Source organism: Populus alba, chromosome 2 (assembly GCF_005239225.2).
Source record: "Populus alba chromosome 2, ASM523922v2, whole genome shotgun sequence".
NCBI lineage: Eukaryota > Viridiplantae > Streptophyta > Magnoliopsida > Malpighiales > Salicaceae > Populus > Populus alba.
This window is the reverse complement of record NC_133285.1, coordinates 10,064,117-10,085,938: the sequence shown is the minus strand read 5'-3', so window position 1 is coordinate 10,085,938 and position 21,822 is coordinate 10,064,117. Positions and strand designations below refer to the sequence as shown.

The following is a 21,822-nucleotide window of genomic DNA, read 5'->3' as shown; positions in this document are numbered from 1 at the left end:
ATAATTCTTTCTCTCTCTTCTCCATTTATAGCAACTTTATCTCTTATCTATCATAACTTCAAGGGATGAAACACAATAAAAAAATAAGTTTGAGAGCTAAAATAAAAAACCATAAAACTTCAAGGGATCAAATTGAAAAAAAAACTTAATCACCAAAGTTATTTACTTTTCCAAGCACTATTCCCTACATTATTATACACATACACAGTGCATATGGGTGTGGGGACAATAAAACACCTCTTTATTTTTATAATTATAACGCTCCTTGTGACTGTTTTTGATAAAAACTTAGAGAAATAATTTATAATTAGCATCCAAATCTCCTACAATTGCACAAAATGTTATCCTGACTGGATTAATTTTAATTTTAGTAAGTTCATAGGATACAGTAGCTATTACAAGATATTAAGACACTGTTTTAATATTTTTGATAACATGATAGAATTTGATTTAAAAAATGATGCTTATAATCAATAAATATGCTTTTGTTTACACAATTAAAAAATGCATTGATCATGAAATAAAGTTTAGGTTCAAGAAATGCATTTTTCTTTAATGGTTTGATTTTGTTGTTTTCTGTTTACAAATGTTTATTGTTATAATAATTTAATTAAATAAAAAATAAAATTTTAAAAAATCATTAAACCCCTTCAAGTCATAATTTAGATTAAATGTTAAACTAATTAACTTAATTTTATACATATTATTTTAAAATCCAAACCAATAAAGAAGGCCGAATAAAGGAGTCACCCTCTTAATTCAAACTGCTTGACTTATCTTAATAACATAATTACCGTGGGATTGTGGTTCAAGCGAAATACATTCTACTGTAATTAAAAAAACAAAACAATTTTTATGAGCATTTAGATTAGCCGCATCCCACCCATGGGTCTTTAGAGAAATGGTTAGGTGTAGTCTCGTTGCTTATAAGGTTTGGAGTTCGATCCCTCTCTTTATCTGCAGCTCAGAATACCCTTGATTATACCGAAAAAAAGATTAGCCGCATCCCAGACCCAGTCACGTGCAATAATGCTTGGAGGGTATTATAGTCTTCTCATGAGAGAAATACCGCGAAGCCAGATGGCGTGTCATGAAGTGGGACGCATCTTTACTGTTATTACAGTACTCCGTCACAGTAGATAAAAAGCTGTTTCCAAATTACGGTGGCGAGAGAGAGTGTCACCCACTCTCATTGATTTCCTCGGATAACTACCGCGAAGAAGGAAATAAACAGGGAGAAACAGAGAGGGAAAAAAACAGTCACTGGTACGTTGCTAATGTTTATTCCTTTTGTCTAATTCTCTCTCTCTCTCTCTCTCTGCCGCAAATATTGTTTCTTTTGTTCAACGCTTTGCTCGAATTCGACGTTTTTTTTTAAGGGTTTTTTTCTCATTGATTTGGAATCTGCCAGGTTTTATCTTTAATTTCAATTTAGGGTTTGGCTGATTTAGTACAAGTCAATTTTTAGATTTGCACTCAGTGGGGTTTAGGGTTTAATTGCTATCCTCATTGTCGTTCTAAAGTCTTGCTATTTCTCTTTGATTTCTGGCTGTTTTGGGGATTGTTTTCGTCACCAGAGTAAGATTTTTGAACTGGGTATATGTTTTGGTGTGTGAAATTTTTTGAACCACCCTTGAAATGTTGACCAAGTTGACATGGAATAAGACTTAGTTTATCTGCTTACTGATTTAAAAGTTTGCTTATTTAGTTTGTGTTTGGATTCAAAATCTTGTACAGTTCCTAATAAAAGAAAAGTGCAGATTTTAACTTAAATTCAGCCAAGAAATGGCAATGCTACCTATGGAATCTGAGTGGTTTTTCTGTTCCTGTTTTTGTCTTTGTCAGGATCGATTGCAAAGGACAATTGGGTTTTTTTATTTCATTTTCCCTTTCTTCTTTGGTTCCTAGTTGAACTTGGAGCAAGACAACTATAGTTGTGCTGTCCATCACACTCCACAAACACTATACACACTCCACAAACAATATAACATGCTCTGCAAATACTTAACTACTCCATGGGTGCTATAACCACCTCCAAAAATGCTATAACCACTCCACAAATGTTAAAACATGCTCTAGCGACCACAAATACTATAACAAATTTTTTTTATTGCTAGTCGTTTGGCCCTACATTTCTGTAGCTTCCCAGCTCTATTCTGGACATGGAGGGTTTTTCCAACACTGCATGTCACTCTCACATTCCCATTTGGAACCAGCCCATATCAATTTTTGTGCATTATGCACATTCTTGCAGGTTCCACACGTTTTCCATGATGATTACTTAAACTTGCAGTTAATTTAGGGGCAATTTAACTGCAGTTGTTAGATTATAAGACCTGGTGTGTGAAAAAGTCATGGCAGAGGGCTCAGAAATTGAGGAACGAGTGGATCTTGAAGAAGACAATTATATGGAAGAGATAGACGATGATGTTCAAGATCAACTAGATGAGGATGGAGAAGATGATGCTGGAGATGCACATGATGAAGAAAATGTTGAAGAGGAGTATGAGGACTCAAAGCCTGAGGTCCGTCAGAAAGATCAATCTCCAGAAGCAGATAGAAGCCTTCCCAACGCTGAACCTGTGGAGGATGAACAAAAGCCCACTGCTTCAGTTAAAAAAGAGGAAAAGGATAAGCATGCTCAACTACTTTCTCTTCCTCCTCACGGTTCTGAAGTTTTCATTGGTGGACTTCCAAAGGATGTAATCGAAGATGAATTGAGGGATCTTTGTGAGACGATAGGCGAAATTTTTGAGGTCATAATTTTTTGATTTGTACACAAGATATATTGGTGTTTTTGTTTTGGCATTTTTAATGTGGATTTATCTTAACATGTTTCAGATAAGGCTAATGAAAGATAAAGACACTGGTGAAAGCAAGGGTTTTGCTTTTGTAGCATTCAAATCAAAGGATGTTGCTCGAAAAGCCACTGAAGAGCTTCGTAGTAAAGACTACAAGGTAGTCATAATTCGGTGCAGTAATTCGCTTGCATGATGTCCTTAATCTTTGTTTTCAATTTTTTTTTTTTAATTTTAAACTAAATTTGTAGCCTTGCCTGCAGGGAAAAACCTTAAGGTGTTCAATATCTGAAACAAAAAATAGATTGTTTATTGGTAATGTTCCAAAGAACTTGACAGAGGATGAGTTTAGAAAAATCATTGAAGAGGTTGGTCCCGGGATGGAAGTTCTTGAGCTCATAAAGGTGGAATTGGAGCTGAACATTTCTCTCATCTCTCAAGTAGATATGACTGCTTGCCTTGCTAATGCTATTTTCCTCTTAATTTCAGGATCCTCAAACTCCAACACGCAACCGTGGTTTTGCTTTTATATTGTATTACAATAATGCTTGTGCTGATTATTCAAGGCAGAAAATGTTAAATGCTAATTTTAAGCTTGATGGTCATACCCCCACTGTTAGCTGGGCTGATCCAAAGGGCATGCCTCCTGATCATTCTCCTGCTGCTGTTGGCCAGGTAAATGCCAGAAGTAGTTGGAAGAAGCTGAGTCCTTAGATGTTCAAAATTTTGTCTTTTGTTTACTAAAATGGCAATCACTAAGTAATTTATTGGAGTCCTTGTCCTGTCTTGCTAAATAATTTATGCATCTATCTCTCAAAAGTGCAATACAAATGAGGATAATAGGAACTCGTAAAACTTGTATGCAAGAGTCCACTCATGTTTACCTTGCTTTTTACATTTGGAGGATTCTTTATACTCCTGTCCTGCATTATCTGTCTTTTTTTATCCTCAAAATTTTTTCTTCTTTTGTAAACTAGATCTTTTTATGTCGAACTTGCTGAGGAAGGTAAGGAATCTCTTTGCTAACTCTATGAAAATTATTGACATTGGATCTATGAGATTAATCAATAGTTGAGTGAAAAAAGTTAAAGAGAAGTTAGATATGCTAACATTTATTGTCAATAATAACAGTTGATCTTATTCTATTTGGGTTTTATATTTGAATCTGCGTGGATTACAATAACGAGGCATGAATCAATGGATGGTCTTGGTGATCAGTCTGTGTTTCTGAGTAGCTTGCCTGAAATGTGGCAACTAGTTGGAGAGTTTCTACTTTGGATATTTCAGCATGTGACCTAGGAATGGAATTTTGCATGTGGTCAATTCTGCGGGTGTTGATTTGCGTAAACTATTAACATAATGCTTTGGTTTTTGAAATTCATTTTTGCTACCATGATGTTGCATACTTAACAATGCTCTGTAATGCTAGTGTTCCAAAAAAGTGGATTTTTCCATGCTGAAACTCTACTCGTTTGTAAGAGTCCTTGTTCAATGATTTTGTTTTTTGCTGAAATAGAACCACTTTAAATTGGAAGAACTAAGAGATATATAAAGTTGTTTGTTGCTGTTTAGCTGGAGTAAATAAGTCTTAATCTTTATCTCTGGAAGAAAGAGGATTTTCCTTTTTGTTTCTCTTTTTTTGGCTTTCCTGTGTATACAATAATTTGACCTGTTACTGTTACAATGTGTATCTGTTTTGAATTCCCAGGTTAAGGCTCTGTATGTGAAAAACATACCTGAGAACACCTCCACTGAGAAACTGAAGGAACTATTCCAGCGCCATGGGGATGTGACTAAAGTTGTTACGCCACCTGGAAAAGCTGGAAAACGAAATTTTGGGTTCATTCACTATGCTGAAAGGTCAAGTGCATTGAAGGCAGTCAGAGATACAGAGAAATATGAAATCAATGGTAATTTTTATGCCAATCTATTTGAACATGTATGGATGAGGGGTCAATCCCCGGTTAATTAATTAAGATTCTGCTAAAACAGTTCATTGAGTGTCATGTGTCTGATACATACATTGATTAGCAGGTTATATAACTTGAAGTCATATGCCAATTATCTTTGCAGAGGTTTATGCCCTTGGCCTTTTATGAGCATTACAATTTTCATCTTAGTTCGCAATAAAGCACAGCTTTCATGTTTTTTCTTTTCTTTATTTTTTTTTACCATAAAAAATGAAGAATTAGGGTAGATTCTTTTCAATGGAAATCATAACTTACCCCTGGGTTAGGCCACCTCACATCTTGCATCACGGCACCTGGTCCATTGATTTGTTTTCTCGTCTTTTTTATTCACATTACATGGACAGATTTTCTCAAAGAAATGTTTAGACCTGCCAGAAAATAGCATAATAAATTCTTTCTGGCTGTTTGGGTTCGAAGTAAAAGTGATTACATAAATCAACTTTGCAGGGGATTCAAAGTCAGTTTCTAAACCATAAGTTGGTATGGTAAAATGTGGTCTGATCACAAGAAAAAGAGCACCATTTGCCTTTTCTCAGCTTGCTGATTAGCATGTGTAAGATTTTGCATAAGACTTTTGTTTAGAGGTTCCTCATAGTGTCAGGGAGCACAATCTTGTAGTCCCATTCCACATTTGTTGGTGGTTAGCAGATTTTGTGTTGCTATTGGTCATGTGGTGAAGGATTTAGGAGACGTGGAAGAGGGTGGGGTTTAAATTGGCTTTAAACAGGTCAGAATCAGGTGAATTAGACTTTCCTTGAAAGGTCTTGGAGTCCAATGGAGGAAGTGCATGAGAATAAGATTTTCTTTCCTTGGCATCCCCCCTTCCCGCCCCACCCGGTAATTGTGGATGGGATTCTTGTGGTTCTTTTTTGTATTTGATGGGTAATCATTATATCTCGTTGCCCCTTGTCTTTACAATAGTGGTAGATGTCCACAGCAGGATGATTAATATATTGTTACAAAAAAGTTGATTGAGAACATTGTGTTTGGGGTCCGAGGATGCTTATAGATGATACAATTCTTTTCTTGGGTGATGATGGGATAGGTAAGGTTCTGGCATCTTATCCTTACTGCATAATTTGTAAAGGTGCCTACGCTGTAGATTAATAGGATTAATAGTGTTGCTTAGAGATTTACTTAGAATTGGGCATGTGTCATTTGGATTGGCATTTGAAATATTTTATAGTTCCTCTTGATGGAAGTCCTATCTGTCCAAGATCCTAATTGGTTTGATGAACAGGATTGTGCCTTCTCTCCCTCCCTCTGGAAAGAAGGCTGTTCTTCATTCATGCTTGTCTAGCATTTCCTGGCAGTTTTCATCTCTCTTTAAATCCTTATTCTTTTTCTTTTTGCATTTGGATTGGTAACACTGATGTCAAAATTTCCTTTTGACTGAAAGGAGATATGTTGCAATGACAAAACATATGGGGTTTTGGGATTTCTTCACTTGATTCAAAATAATTCCGGTGAGGAGGTGTTGACAACAATTTCATGAAAATCAGATTCTATATGGCACAAGTATGTATCCTTGAGTACAGGCTTTTGTCAGGTGGTTGAGATGGAAATGTTGCAATACCTGTTGACCTGTTGAACAGTATTTTTTGGGCCCTCAGAAATTAATTATACAGCCCTTCTCTCTTTAAATATAAAATTCATAATGATTCCTGCTTCATTTCTGGGACGACCCTTGTCTCTACAATGTGTACATTTCACCTATTTCTAGTTTTCTTTTCATGAAGGGTTTTGATTTCAATTAGAATATGGGTTATTTGAAGAACTGTAATGACAGCGAAACTGAAGATCATTTGTTAATCACTGTTATGCTTGTTCATACTATGCAAGGTCTGATAGCAGATACTGTTCCTTGCAGAGTTTGGGGGACTTTTTTTGAACATCATTTCTTTCTCATCTCTTCCCAAATCCCAAACACATTTAATTTTCTCTAGCAATTTAGATTTGGAAACTAAAGGTGTCATCCAAAGTTGACCTTGATCCAGATGGTGCCTAACAAGATCTATTGCAAATTAGGAAGCTACCAAAGGCTTGCAAATTAGGATGTCTTTCAAGGCCTTGTTGTCTAACGCATGCTGTGTCATAAAGTGTGAAGATTTAGAAACAGTTATTATGTCGTTCAGTTATGGATATGTTGAATTCATTGCTTTTTGCTGCCAACATGCGGGTGGCCCTGCTAAGATTTAGGACATGTGTATGATGTCTAGGATAGCAAAAAGTCATGGAGGTTTGTAATCATGTGGTGCACCGCTCTTTGGATCATTAATGTCTCATATAAGTGAATTTTAGAAGTTTAGATAGAGACTTTGAGCAGAGGTATAGCCTATTTAGTTGACACACCTCTTCTCTAATCATTGTTGTCTCATGTTATTGATCTTAAAAGACTAGATATGGAAATTTCTGATGCTAAGGTATATAGCCTAATCGGTTGAGGCTCCACTCTTTTGAGTCGGGCTGTATTTTCATGCTCCTTTTTTTTTAATCTAAAACCTGTATACTGGTGTAACGAGCCCCCATTTCCATGCTGGTGAATTGTGGCTGTGGTTCATCTTTTGTGAAGGGAAAAAACAAGGGGGTGGGGGTGACACTTGGAACCTTGGATAGTCAGTAATTTCAATGGAAAATGTTTAACTTGGAATTTAATATCTCATGATAAGTGTAGCAAGATGTTGCCCTGGCAAGTCTATGGAATCAGTAAGAAGAGCCCCCCCCCCCCCCCCCACCTCTTCTGATGAAAAGAGGTTTATTTATGTATCCATCTTACATGGGCATGATACTGATTTTAGGTGTTTAAAATCTAGTGATGCATGCTTGTGACACAAAATGAATACTATGGTTAAATAGGATGTGATTCCACAAATAACATGTTTAATGAATTTAACTGCAGGTCAGTTGTTGGAGGTTGTTCTTGCTAAGCCTCAGGCTGATAAAAAACCTGATGGATCTTATCCTTACAACGCTGGAGTTAATCCAAACCCAGTCCCCCTTCCTGCATATAGTGGATTTGCAGGGAATCCATATGGCTCTTTGGGCACTGGATTTGGTGTTGCTGCCGGTTTTCAGCAGGTATCTTGGTCATTCTGACATATGGTTCAGTTCCTGTAGTATCAAATTTATTCTCATGAACAACTTGCATTGCAAACAGCCAGTTATATATGGTAGGGGTCCAATGCCAGCAGGAATGCATATGGTACCAATGGTTTTACCAGATGGTCGAATTGGCTACGTCCTGTGAGTTTCCTTTTCCTTTTGTTTTAATTGCAAGCGATATAGATTTTAGATGGATTTCCAACCTAGTTTGGTGTTTTGGTACTCTGCAGTCAGCAGCCTGGAGTACAGATGCCACAGCCTCGGCCTCGAAGAGTTGATCGGAGCAATAGTCCAAGTGGGCCTGGGCGAGCTGGTAGTAGTGGTGATGATGGCAATCGCGGAAGAAGGTACCGACCTTATTAGCGGTAGAGATGTGTTGTAGTTTTTCAGGGAATTGAGAAACATTTTAGTTGGATGACTTGTTTCGCTGAACAAATAACAGAGCTATCACCCATTCCCTCAACCTCACAACTCCCTAGAATCTCAATAAAGAGAAGAAAAAAAAACTAAAGTATGAAGTAGAAGGATGTTAGAATAGGACTGTGAAGTACTGTGACTTTGATGTTGTAGGAGACAGTTGACAGTTGAGTAATTGCTGTTTTATTTATTGGCATCGTTTTATGGTACCCAGGAAGCATAAAAAACAGCATCTGTTTTGTTTCAGAACTACACAAGTGATGAGTGGCCTGGTTTCTGCGTGTTTCTGTTTCTTGAAATTCCTGATTGCTGTTAGGTCAAGTCTGTATCATATCATTTCTGCCTATTGCATCTGTAGGATAAATGAGCTCAAAATGATCATGACACGTCACAAAGATGATGTGGATTTTACTGGGGTTTTTCACTATGGCTTTTGGTTGTCTGTCCTGTGCTTACCAAAAGCAAACTCCCAAATTGAAGGAAGCAGGAGCCTAAGCACATGGCTGATTGCCATCAAGGCGCATTGATGTGACGGCAAAGGGCTATAATATGAGAGCAGCGGTCTCTTATGCCAATATGAAGTTTTGTTGGGGATGGTTTCTGTGGACAACATTGAAGCGTGGCATAACAGGCATTCCATTTAACAAATTGCACCTGGTTTATTTAATGTTGGGATCCTTAACTGGCAATAGGACTGGAGCCTGAAAAAAGTTCAAATTTCTAGTTCACAAGCCTTAACGAGCCTTGGGGTGCAAAATTGGACCAATCCTCTCCTATCCTCAAATATCATGCCATCATCTCCTCGTGGAGTTGAAAATTCTCATCGTTTTGTGGAGAACACAGAAGTTCATGACATTGATCATTATACGTTCGCAAAATAACCTGAATTGATAATATCACAAGAAAACACAATGCACAAAGAGACGCCTAGTTTTTCCCACAAATATATATTTTAACAGGAACTATAATCTCAATCAGAATGGTCTCCTCAGGGCTTTGAACTTTAGTAATTATGCACCAACAAGAATCTTGGCTGTACAAACGCCAGATAAGAAAGAGACATTAAAACAAAACATAACAACTTAAGAAAAACTGAAAACCTTCGGCATTCCTAAGCACTAGATTGAGCAAACAGAAATCTCCGACTATTCTTCCCTCATCTTAGCAAATGCTAAAACGTGAGTTTATGACAATATTAACAAAGCAGCATCACAATCCCAACAAAAGCCTGTAATTCCAGCAAATACAGCAATGCTAATCATAGAGGTAAATAATAAATGAAAACTATAACATGAATTATGAATTACAAATTACAAATTTTCTCAGCTACCAAAAAGAACATTAAAAAATACTTTTTTTTTTCTTTTAAACCTCTGACACGGTCTGTGAATTCAAGTCCAAATATTTATATATTTGTGTACCATCAAGGGGGAGGAAAATCCACAGCAAGGGTTAAGAAAAGGATGATCAATTACAAACAATCATTTACAAGGCACAGAAACGCAAGCCTCAATCTTCTTCAGTTTGTGTCTGAGAGCTCCTGAAGACGCTTTTCCAACTCATCCAATCTAACATCCCAATCATTCTTTATGCACAAAGGCTTCACATTACTATACTCCACGCTATTCTCTTCTCTCTGGATTCCCCCAGAGACAAAACCCTTTCTCGTCTTATTATTCTTTTTACCACCACCAACGCTCACTTTGTTTTTCTCGGCAGTTGCTCTTTGCATAGCCCAAAGCACATCGAACCCACTAAATTGCTTTGCTCTTCTACCTTCCCCTTGCTGTTGTTGGTGTTTCGATGTTGGGGAAGGCTGGTGGCTGGAAGGCTGAGCTTTGGATGAGAAGGAGAGGGTTTTCACCGATTTGGCGGGTCCTGGGAGGAGAGGGAAGAATGGTCTTGGTTGAACTGGGGACGTCGCCCACCACATGATGTTTTTGGGCGTTATCGATAGATCACGTGTTCATAGGTTTTTGCGAGTCTTTAAACTTCCGAAAATCTGGGCCTATTTCTAGTGGCTAGAGTTTCAGACATCTTTCGGACCACTTGAAATGATGGTCCTAACAAGTCCAGAACTGGCTGCATCGCCCACAAAAGCTTAGGCGTTGTACACTTGCATCTTTTTTTTTCTTTTTTTTTACATTTAAAAAATATTTTTAATATTGATTTTATTTTTTTATGATTTGAAATTGTTTAGATAAATTTTTAAATAAAAATAATTTAAAAAATAATTACACCATAATCTCAAATATTAACATTTGACTGGTTCGCATATAAACAAGAGTTTTATGGAATATTTAAAAGTATGGTTGTGATTGTTTTTCAAATTGTTTTTACTTGAAAATGCATTAAAATAATATATTTTTTAAAAAATTAAAAAATTATTTTTAAAAAAAACATTTTAAAACAGGAAAAAATTAATCTCGAGAGACATGCATACTAGCGGTAATGTAGAACTTGATCTACAAGTGTGTTGCAGGGAAAAAGCGGATCCAAGTTTTGGACTATGGAATCAATGACCCCCTAAATTCCAGACAAAACACAACAAAATTTCCTTAGTCACATAAAATTAATTTTCGGTTCGTCCTGTATTTTCTCCTACCTGGAATAATCAGATTTATGTACTGATTAGTGTTTTTGAAAATTCACATCCCATAAAATCAATTTTTTCCTAAAAATTAGTGCACAAATCTAACTTATCTAAAAAATAGTGCAAAATCTTCCACGCGAATTCGCAGCTCATAGACGCTCTTCCTACGTATCACAAATTTTTTTCCCCTCACATCTAATGCCTTGAGTTTACTACTTTTTTTTACAACACAATATTTAATATTTTCATGTTTTTATATATGATTGAACATCCTATTCTAATTAGAAACGTCAAAGACTATTGCTTAGTTATACACATTTTCTATCTTATTTATTTATATAATGCATTTTACTTTTACATATGACATTGCCAATGAAATTAGGTTGCAGTAGTTTCAAAAATTCGAAACACCATATTGTTGATAACTATTAAAAGATTGTATCATTCACTTATTTACTGTATTTTTTCCCAATTCTTTATATTCTACATATTTTCTTGTCATTTGATAGAATACTTTAAATTATCAACTTTTTATATTGAGGTTGGATTTGTGTTAAAAGCCTAAATCCAAGAAAAAATTTGGATATATCAAACGAGTTTTATAATGAAATTAAACTTAATTTTTAATTTGACTATTTAATCAATACTAACAATGCATTGTACAAGTTAATTTCTATAGAGATTAGCTCACTATAACCAGCTAAGCTAAGATCATTTTCATTCTCAAATTAGGTTCAAAAGTTGTTGTTCAAGATATTTTTTTTTATTTTACTTGGTTATTTTATTTTTCTTATTTAGTTTAAAAATGTTAATGTTAGTTGAATTCTATTAGCCATGTAACTTTCAATAATGATAAGATTTAGGCCTAGGACTAGCATAAATAGGGTTGTCTAGTTTATTTTTCAAAATAGATTAAACAAATTGATTATTTGAATTTATTTTTAGAACTTTTTAATTCAAATTTTTCTTTACAATTTAGAGTTGTAATTTTAGGGTTTGAGAGATTCTTGTTTATTTCTCTATAGTTTAGAGCTATGATTTTAAGAACTTGAGGAATAATAACTTCTTTCATATTGCTATAAGTCGTGTTAATTTATATTAGAGCATGTTGGCCTATTTTGTTAATATATATGCCTTGTAGCTAATCAGTTGGTTGCATGTAGCATTGACTTGTTCATGTCAACATAATTAATTTTAATAAATATTTTATTTATCTTTAATATTCATTAAATATTTGATTAATGAATTTAGAGTAAAGATAAAGTTCTTGGGATAAAAATGCTTTGCAAAAATAAATAAATTATAAAGTTGTATAATTATGAGATTTTTATTGTTTCAAAGTATTATTCCTAAATGTTCTTGGTGAATGCTCTATTAAAATTAAACATTAATTATAGTCATTAAGACTGATACATATTTTATTCTCTTTTTTTTTTTTTTTTATGAAAAGAAGCAGCTATTTTCATAAGTTGATATATGATGGATACTTAAAACTAATAAATAGATGTTTGTCATATAATATGTACACTAAACTGACCCAAATAAAAATTCTATATAGAGAGATAACTCATGTCTTTGAAAATGCTCATGTGACAGTTTTATAAGTGAACTTTAAAGTTGAGATCACTAAATTATCTTATATAGGGAATGTTATACTTTGATACTACTATATATTGTTCTAATCAAGGGTAACAAATATGCTGATATTGAGTGTAACATGAAATATGTAAAGGTATTTAAGTAATCAATAAATACCTTCATCACTTTAGGTGAATTAGGAAAAATGTTATATCTATTCTCAAATAGTATTTATTGTAAATCCTTATTCAAGGTGGAATGAGTTATAAAAAGAGTTTTGAATCTTATTCAAAGAATAAATAACTATGATGTTAAGAACAAAAATAATTTGATAGAGTAGACACACCCCATGCTATAATGTCTAAATCAGAATATTGTTGAAAAATAAATAATAATTACATTGAGAAATTAGTTACTGAAAGGTTAAGTCAAATCACCTATGACTTTTCTAATAATTATAGGATCTTGATAGGTTTCTAGTTATTGTACTTGATCTTCAAATATAAATCAATCAATTGTTGAATTGAAAATAAATTAATTTATTTAATCCTATTACTTAGGATTGTGATTTATATTTGGACAAACTTATTAGAAAACCTAATGGGTTACACATGTAAAAACTATTAGTCTGAAATTAAAATAGAATGATTAATTAAGTGTAACTTGATTGTAAATAAGTTTTAGAAATTGAGGATTAAAATGTAATTTATATAGAGTTTTAGACCTAGAAAAACCAAGTAGGGATTGGATTGAATAAATTTCTAAAATCATCTTTAAACAACATATATGATATTATTTAGAGGGTATATTTTTGTTATTTATAGGGTTTTCAGATTTTGCTATAAATTGAATGTTATGCCTCTTATTTTATGGACAATACACAATTAGTAGTACAATATGGAACATTTGAATAAAACATAAAAGAAAAGAACCAACACTCAAAAACATAATAATCTCTCTCTCTCTCTCTCTCTCTCTTAAAAGGCTTTAGGAGATTTCTCACTATTCATTCATGGGGATTTACTATTTGAGACCGAACACTTGGATGACTTATAGTTACAACAAGTCAGCCATGAAGCAATTATTGAAAGCCAAAAAAAAATTTTTTTAGTCTTCAGGTAATATTAATATAAACCCTAAATAACTCTAGATTTGTCTAAAAAGATCTTAGGACTCTTTTTTTTTTTTTTTTTTACCTTTTCCACTGTGTATATGTGTTTCAAAAAACCCATCATGTTTGATGGATGAAAACATTAACAACATCTTCTCATCTAGTGATGAAGGACTGAAGGTCATATGGAGCATTATGAGGGTAGAAGAGTTAGCACAAAAAATTCTATGATAAGAATTTGATCGGTTAAGTCAACCACCTAGACTTACCTCGGGGCAAACCAAACTCCTGATCTATTCCTACAAACCCATATAGGCACCATGAGTATACAAAGGGTGGTGTTTAAAACAAGTTAAGAACTGGAGACTTAACTTGTAACCAACCTTTTTGTTGATGTGTTCTTAGTTTTTATAAAATTCCTTTCTTTGATGAGGATTTTCTTAAAGAAAAAAAAATATTATTAGATGGTTATAAGAGGTGGAAACATAATTTCAATTAAAGAAAATCCCTTAATATCAAAAGGTAGGATATACAAAACATAAACTTAATTATGGCGTTGAAGATTAATGGTATGATGTTCTAGAAGATAGAGTTTGTGTTTGCAAGCATGTGTTTCTATCATGGCCAACAAAATTATTAACTTTGGAGTTTGTATAAGATGCCAAGAAAGAAATTTTATACTCGAGTATATAAGGAATTAAATTATTATTAGTTGCATTCTACTTAACTTTTTCAAATAGCAAGTCAATTAACCCCATTTGCTAAACAAAAAGGAGAAACAAAAGATAAAAAGGTAACCAAGGTTAAGATGATTGATGATGTTTTTGTTTTCGATGTTCTATTTGATGATGAATTGGAAAAATATTTCATTTTTTATGCAAATACACCTAATGTTTTGGCTTTAATGACTAACGTGGCTAATGTTAAATTAGTTGCTGTCTTTTTCCAAATAAGTGGAAGAGAAAAAATTATCACCATCATTGAAAGGATTGTCATATGAAAAATTAAAAGAGAGTTGATCTTCCAATATTAATAAAACTAGTTGATCTATCAGAAGTTCTTTCCATTAAAGAATTGGAATAAGTTGTTGAAATTACTTTGAAGGATGAAGTTGATTTCAAAAGAGGAAAAAAAATCTTCTTTTCTTGAAATATTAGGAAAGGCTGGTGCAAAAAAAAAAAAAAAAAAAAAAGAAAGAGGTTAAAATGATTGATTTGTTTGAAGTGTTAGTGAAAAAAATATTTGTATATAAATAGGTTAATTACAATGATATATTCAAAGTATCTATTCATATGCAACATAAGAGTTCAATTTTAATTGTTAATTCGAGAATAAGTTCATGAATTATCAAAGTCTAAGTTCAAGAAGAGGTTCAGACACATCAAATAAGCTTTCCAAAATAAAAAAGAATATAACTTTTAATTTTACTATTCGATCAAGCTGAAAATTTTTTTCAGCATATTTTATTGGCCCAATTCTATAGAACATTAGTTAGCTATAACCATATATGGTTATTTTCATGCCAAATTAAGTCCAACAAGTTTTCTAGGTTTTCTTTATTTTTCTTAATTGTTTTATTTTCTTATTGGGTTTAGATATCTCAATGCTAGTTGATTATTTAGGCATGTAACTTTCAATAAAAAATTCTTTTCTATTAAGATTTAGGTTTGGAATTAGTATAAATATGATTCTCTAGTTTATTTTTTTAAAAGAGATTAAAAAACTTAGTATTCAAAGTATATTTAGTTTCAAAGTTTTCTTTACAGTTTAGGGCTTGAAAAACCCTAGTTTCTTTATCTATAATTTAGGTTCTTAATTTTTAGGTTAGATTTCAAGAATCCTTAACTTATTTCTTTGCATTGTACGATACATCATATATAGTTCATTAAACTAAATTGGTGGCCCGTGTTACATAACAGGACAAATTTTTTCCTAAAGTGAAAAGGAATGCTTAGGCAACGCTAGTATTTTTAAAAGAAGTAAGAAAATATGATATTCGGGTCATTTATTCAACTGGGCTCAATAAGCTTGGTTAATTTAATAATATAATTAAAAAGATAAAGACAATAAATATACTAAAACAAACAAAAAAATGACAATGATTAATTGCAAAAAATAAATGCTTGCAAATATTATGAAAAGTTATCATCCCAATATTCTTAAAAGTTTTTCATAAACTTATTTGATATCAAAGCAACAATTAAATGAGAATGCGATAACCTCATAGAAAGTACAATGAAAGAAAGAAAAAAAATTCAAATTCTCAATTCTTCAGCAAATCAAATGTTTAAGGAATAAAATTAAAAAAGAAAATTAACTTTAAAAAATGACAAAAAAATCAATGAAGTAGGCTAGGCCAAATTTTTTCTAACATAAATAAAGGATGTTCAAGTAATGCTAGCATTTTTTAAGAAGTAATAAAAGTTTGAGACTCGGTATATTGTCTCGATTAGGTTCAATAAATTCAATTAATTTAATAATATGATTAACAAGAGGCAACAACAATATACAAACCAAACCAAATAAAGAAAAATGACAATGATTAACAAAAAAAATATTAATGTTTGCAAATACTATAAAAGGATTCTTTCCCAATATTCTTGAAGGTCATCATGATATTATTTGATAACAAATTTAAAATTAAATGAGAACGAGATAACCCATAGAAAGCAAAATAAAAAAATAAAATAAAATTTAAAGTTCAATTCTTATCAAATCAAATTTTGAAGGACAAAATTGAAAAAAACTAAATTTAAAAAAGGGCAAATTAACCAACAAAGCAGGCCAAGCCAAATGTCGCTTAACATAAAAATAAAAAAAAAACGATTCTTAAGCAATGCTAGCATTTTTTAAAAAAGTAAGAAAAATATGATTTTCGAGCCACTGACTTAATTGTGTTTAATAAGTTTGGTTAATTTAATAATATGATTAAAAGAAGCAGCGACAATAAATAAACCAAAAGAAACAAATTTTTTTGACAATGATTAACTATAGAAATCGAATACTTGCCAAATTATGAAAGTTTATTCTCTCAATATTCTTAAAAGGTCTTCATTTTCTTTTTAGATATCAAAATAAAAATTAAATGAGAATATGATAATCTCATATAAAGCAAAAAAAATTAAAAAAAAAATTAAAAGTTTAATTCATAGCAAATCAAATATTGAAGGACATAATTGAAAAAAAAAATCAATTTAAAACAAGATAAATAAACGATCATGAGGGTCAAGCCAAGTATTTACTAACTTAAAAAAACGATGGTTAGATGATGCAACCATTTTTAAAGAAGCAAAATAAACTCAAGGATTGGGTCATTCATTTAATTGAGTTCAATAAATTTGGTTAATTTAATAATATTATTAAAAAAAGAAAATGACAATAAATAAACCAAATCAAATAAAACTTTTTGACAATGATTAACTAGTAAAAAATGAACGCTTGCTAATATAATGGAAAAATATCCTTTTGATATTCTTAAAAGATCTTCATTATTCTATTTAATAATAAATAAATAAAATTAAATGAGAACATGATAAATCCATAGAAATCAAAATAAAAAAGAAAAATCTAAAGTTCAATTATCAGCAACTCAAATGTTGAACGATAAAATTAAAAAAAAAATTAATAAAAAAAAACTAAAAAACCGATGAAGGGGTAGGGCCAAAACTTTTTCTAACGTAAAAAAAAAAAAAAAAAAAGATGCTTGGATGATGCTGGACATTTTTAAAAAATCAAGAAAAATCCAAGACTTGAGTCAATAACTTGATTGAGTTCAATAAATTCGGTTAATTTAATAATATGTTTTAAAAAAACAAGTGACAGTAAATAAACCGAACTAAACAAAAAAAATTGATAATGATTAATTTTTAAAAAAGAAGTGTTTGCCAATATCGTAGAAATATATTCTTCCAATATACTTGAAAGGTCTTTATGATCTTATTTGGTAACAAAGTAAAAAATAAATGAGAACTGGAAAACCTTATAGAAAAAAATAAATAAATCTAAAGCTCAATTCTTAGCAAATCAAATATTGAAGGATGATTTTAAAAAAAAAATCCAGAAAATAACAAAATAAAATACCCCAAGTCTACTCGAGTTAGCCTATCAAATTTGCAACTTAGTCGAGAAAAAAGGATAACCTTATAAAAAATAAAATAAATTAAGTTACGAAACTCAATTCTTAAACCAACCCAATATCGAAGGGCAAAATTGAAAAAGAAATTCAATTTGAAAAAAAAAGCATTGAAAAAAAACCTTAAGTCAACCTATCAAGCACGTGACTTGAGACACGAGATTGAATAATCATATTAGAAGGAAAGTGAAAAACAATGAAAGCTCAATCCTAAGCCAACCTTAATATTAAAAGATAAAATTTAAAAAAAATAGTAAAAAATAACATAAAAATATCAAAGTCAACTAGAGCTAGTCTTTCAAACTCGTGGCCCAAGTCATGAGTTCGAGATTACCCCATAGAAGACAAACCAGAAAAAAATCACTAAGTCAAACTCTCAATCAACATAATACGAGGGATGAAATTGAATAAAAAATCAATAAAAAAAGACCCAAACCAAAATAATCAACAATCAAAAAAATGATGACTAAATTAAAAACCTAATCCAAATACGTTTTATTGTCCTTACTTTAATACCCTTCTAATTACGAGTATTTTAAATAATTTTCATATCAATTTTTCTAAAATATTGTTTAGATAAAAGATATTTGAGATAAATTACGTCTAACATGTTTATAAATAGACAACTAAGCCATCAAATCAAATATAAGGACAACGAGCAAAGACCAAAGACCAAAGACCAGGCATAAATATTTAGAAGTTTGATTAAAGAAATTCAAGTCCATAAAGAAAGCAAAGAATCAAAGTCCTTTTCTTTTTAAAATCAAGGAAATAAATCTTTTTCTTCATCAAATCATCAAGAAAACAAAGGTCAAAGTCTTTTCTTTTATTAAACCAAGTCAAGTTAAAAGACCTCACATAGTTAAAGCTTTAAGCTCATGTAAATACTATTTATTTTCATCAAATCAAATCAAGTTAAAGACCTTATACGGTTAAAGTTTTCAAGCTCATGTGAATACTATTTATTTTTATCAAATCAAATCAAGTTAAAGACCTCACACGATTAAAGCTTTAAGGTTGATATAAATAATTTTTGTTTTTATAAAATCAAGTTAAGATTTCAAATGGTTAAAGTTTTCAGACTTGTGTGAATATCTTTTCAAAACAAGATTTAGATCTAACCGTTAATCAGAAAATTGAAGAGCACTTTAAGATAGTTTCCACCTTTTCTTATTATAAATTTATTATTGTAATTTTGGTACTATTTTTAGTATATTTTTAATACACAAAATTTTGTGTGTATAGTCTTCTATACTATTTAATTCATTGAAACCAATTAAGTAATTTCATAAGACTAAAAATTAGTTTAATTTTGTTTTTTTTTTTTTTTTGCCACAGCTAATTTAAATCTAAGGAGGGAGCAGCTAGAATCATACATTATCTATATTCCAGATGAAAACATGCCGAAGTAGAACAATCATTATATGTACTGGAAAAGGTTCCGGCTAATTATAGTTTCTAATAATTTTCGAACACTACGATCAAATTATCTTGGCGTTTATTATATTACTATTATTTGCATATAACACGACAAATGACAGCGATGTCGCTTTGTTCTGATACAAAGAAGACAAAAAAGGTTAAAAAACAAGAGAGTAAAATCTAAGACTCCCAATGCCACATCAACATCCAAATGACTGTCACATCCACTAATACAATGCCACATAAGCAATCAGGCCGAGGGAACCTTGACCGGGTACCAGTCAATCGAGTCATTCCACGGGTTACCCTTTGACTCACCCGCTGGAATCTCCCTCAGCGCTTTCCAAACAGCACTGTTGCACTTGAAACCCGACCCGAATGCAATCTGCCATACCCGGTCCCCGGCTACAACCCGACCCTTTGCCTCAGTGTAAGCCAGTTCATACCACAATGAACTACTTGACGTGTTACCAAACCTGTACAAACTCATTCTTGATGGCTCCATGTGCCAGTCACTGAGTTGCAGATTCTTTTGTAACTCGTCCAAAACAGCTCTACCTCCAGCATGGATGCAAAAATGTTCGAATGCAAGCTTGAAATCAGGTATATAAGGCTTGATTCTGGCTTTCAACAGCTTTCTTCTAAGAAGGGCGACAAAAAACATAAACTGCTCGCTTAAAGGCAGAACTAAAGGACCCAGTGTGGTGATATTCGTTTTTAATGCATCACCAGCTACTGCCATTAATTCACGAGCTAAGGACACCCCGACATCTCCTTTATCATCCTCTCTCTGATAAACACATCGGTAGTTTTTATCATCTGCTCCTTTGTGGGTCCGAACAGTGTGGACCAGCTGATACTTGGACCGGACACGATCTCGTGCTTTGTTTGAGAGAAGAACAGCAGCACCACCCATGCGGAAAATGCAGTTGCATAATAACATTGACCTATCATTACCGAAATACCAATTAAGAGTGATGTTTTCAGTGCTTACCACAACTGCATATGTATTGGGGTTTGCTCTGAGGAGGTCTTTTGCGAGGTCAATAGAGATAAGCCCGGCGCTGCAACCCATGCCGCCAAGATTGTAACTCTTGATATCCGTTCTAAGCTTGTAGTGATTCACTATCATGGAAGACAGAGAGGGTGTGGGATTAAATAAGCTGCAATTCACAATAAGGATACCAATATCTCTTGGTTTAACTCCGGTTTTGCTAAAAAGATCGTCTAGTGCACCAAACATGACCGATTCAGCCTCGACCCGGGCTTCTTCCAGGGACAAATTCGGTGGTCTAGATGTTATTCCTCTCGGAAGATATGTTTCATCGCCAAGACCAGACCGGGTTGATATACGTGTCTGGAACCGAAGAGTCTCGTCCTCAAAAACCCCGAGATCTTCAGTCATCTTTAAAAATGAATCCACCGATATTTTACGCTCGTCTTCCGGTTTGTAACATGCAAAGTCGACTAGATAGACTGGCTTGGACCGTTTAGCCCAAACGACAGCAAGAAGAAAGAGCAAAATGGCCGAACCGGCAAGTCTTGTGGCCACGTCGAATTCATGAAGGGACTGAGTCCTCCAAAATTCATAAACCCGGTCTAGTTCTAGACCAGTGAACTGAACAAGTGTGGCTATAAATAAAGGTACAATTACGAGAAACATGAGAATGGTAGCAGGGTTACACGAATAGCCATAACCTAACCTCACGTATTTGAGCTTAACGGACTGTAGAAAGTCCGGCAAATGCTGACGAATCTTGATAACGGCGGAGGAGGAGTCCTTAAAGGCCATCTCAGCCGTGAGCCTCTCCTTATCCATCTCTATACTACCCATTCTGTGTGTACAAATGCTTCTCTCTTTCTCTGTTTTGCTTGTTAGGTTTTTCAAGAAAAATGGACGAGAGATATTGTTTATTTATAAACAAAAGTCTATAAGAAGCTGACCTAAATCACCCTCCAACTAAAAACTAATCTAAATTGAAAGAAAGCAAGCGCTACACGTCTAGGAATGGCTGGGTGGTACGAACTAGCTAGGGAGGGATGCTATGTATATTAACTACAAGAAAGCTGAAATGATATTCTTGAAGTGGTTACCAATAAAGGATGGACAGCTCAACCACCATTGATGGGAACATAGAAAACCAGTGAAAATGTAAATAAAAATAGAGGACCGCCAATTGGGTCCAAGATATCCATACCTGGATTAGGAGATGTTGGTTACTGTTTTGTTGACGGAGGTGGGGACATTTGACTAATTGTCAATTGCACATGTGAGATGGGAATGGGAGGTTTCTTCCAAGTAATAACTTTTAAAGGTCTCCGAGCCTCTCATTTGTTCTTATGTGGGCAAATCCATTGGATCCGAGTACAGTGCTAATCGAAATGTTAAGCTAATGTTTACGTGAACGAAATTAAATATTTATATGTCAATAAAATAAAATAAGAATAGTTATTGTTCTTTATTGCCCTAAAAGGAAGGAAAGGCTGAAGTAGAGTAAAAATTGATCAAGGAAATGTGATTGACAACGACAATATGAGTTCGCGTAACGATCATCAAGTTTAGTTCAATTCTGAGTGGAAATTCACAGTACATTAAATTTATTAATTTTTAAATTAGTTAGATAAATAAAATATTATTCGATTTATATTATAATTTATCATATAATCACCTTGTATGACATAAATAAGTCTATATAGAA

At 32.9% G+C, this 21,822-nt stretch overlaps 2 protein-coding genes across 3 annotated transcripts; one reads left to right on the top strand and one right to left on the bottom strand.

Annotated features, from left to right (window-relative positions):
- Nucleotides 1–1,107: 1,107 nt before the first annotated feature.
- Nucleotides 1,108–8,496, top strand: LOC118063438 (heterogeneous nuclear ribonucleoprotein Q). 2 transcript variants are annotated; one of them, XM_035077469.2, is made up of 9 exons: nt 1,108–1,266; nt 2,320–2,756; nt 2,842–2,958; nt 3,062–3,202; nt 3,288–3,473; nt 4,507–4,708; nt 7,668–7,846; nt 7,926–8,011; nt 8,101–8,496. In XM_035077469.2, exons 2-9 carry the CDS (start codon nt 2,355–2,357, stop codon nt 8,231–8,233), a joined length of 1,446 nt encoding a protein of 481 aa, XP_034933360.1. In that variant the 5' UTR covers nt 1,108–1,266; nt 2,320–2,354; the 3' UTR covers nt 8,234–8,496. The 2 variants fall into 2 exon arrangements, with proteins under 2 accessions (XP_034933360.1, XP_034933357.1); XM_035077466.1 differs by having other exon boundaries at nt 1,110–1,266; nt 1,846–2,756.
- Nucleotides 8,497–19,177: 10,681 nt separating this feature from the next.
- On the bottom strand, nt 19,178–21,141 carry LOC118063451 (3-ketoacyl-CoA synthase 1). Its single transcript, XM_035077490.2, has one exon. It carries the CDS (start codon nt 20,955–20,957, stop codon nt 19,374–19,376), a length of 1,584 nt encoding a protein of 527 aa, XP_034933381.1. The 5' UTR covers nt 20,958–21,141; the 3' UTR covers nt 19,178–19,373.
- Between the last annotated feature and the right edge of the window lie 681 nt (nt 21,142–21,822).

Excerpts from the sequence above, each read along its gene's own strand:
- LOC118063451 (XM_035077490.2), bottom strand. The coding sequence starts at position 20,957 with ATGGGTAGTATAGAGATGGATAAGGAGAGGCTCACGGCTGAGATGGCC.
- LOC118063438 (XM_035077469.2), top strand. The coding sequence starts at position 2,355 with ATGGCAGAGGGCTCAGAAATTGAGGAACGAGTGGATCTTGAAGAAGAC. Across the intron at positions 3,474-4,506 it reads CTCCTGCTGCTGTTGGCCAG|GTTAAGGCTCTGTATGTGAA; the intron begins GTAAATGCCAGA and ends TTGAATTCCCAG. Across the intron at positions 7,847-7,925 it reads TTGCTGCCGGTTTTCAGCAG|CCAGTTATATATGGTAGGGG; the intron begins GTATCTTGGTCA and ends CATTGCAAACAG.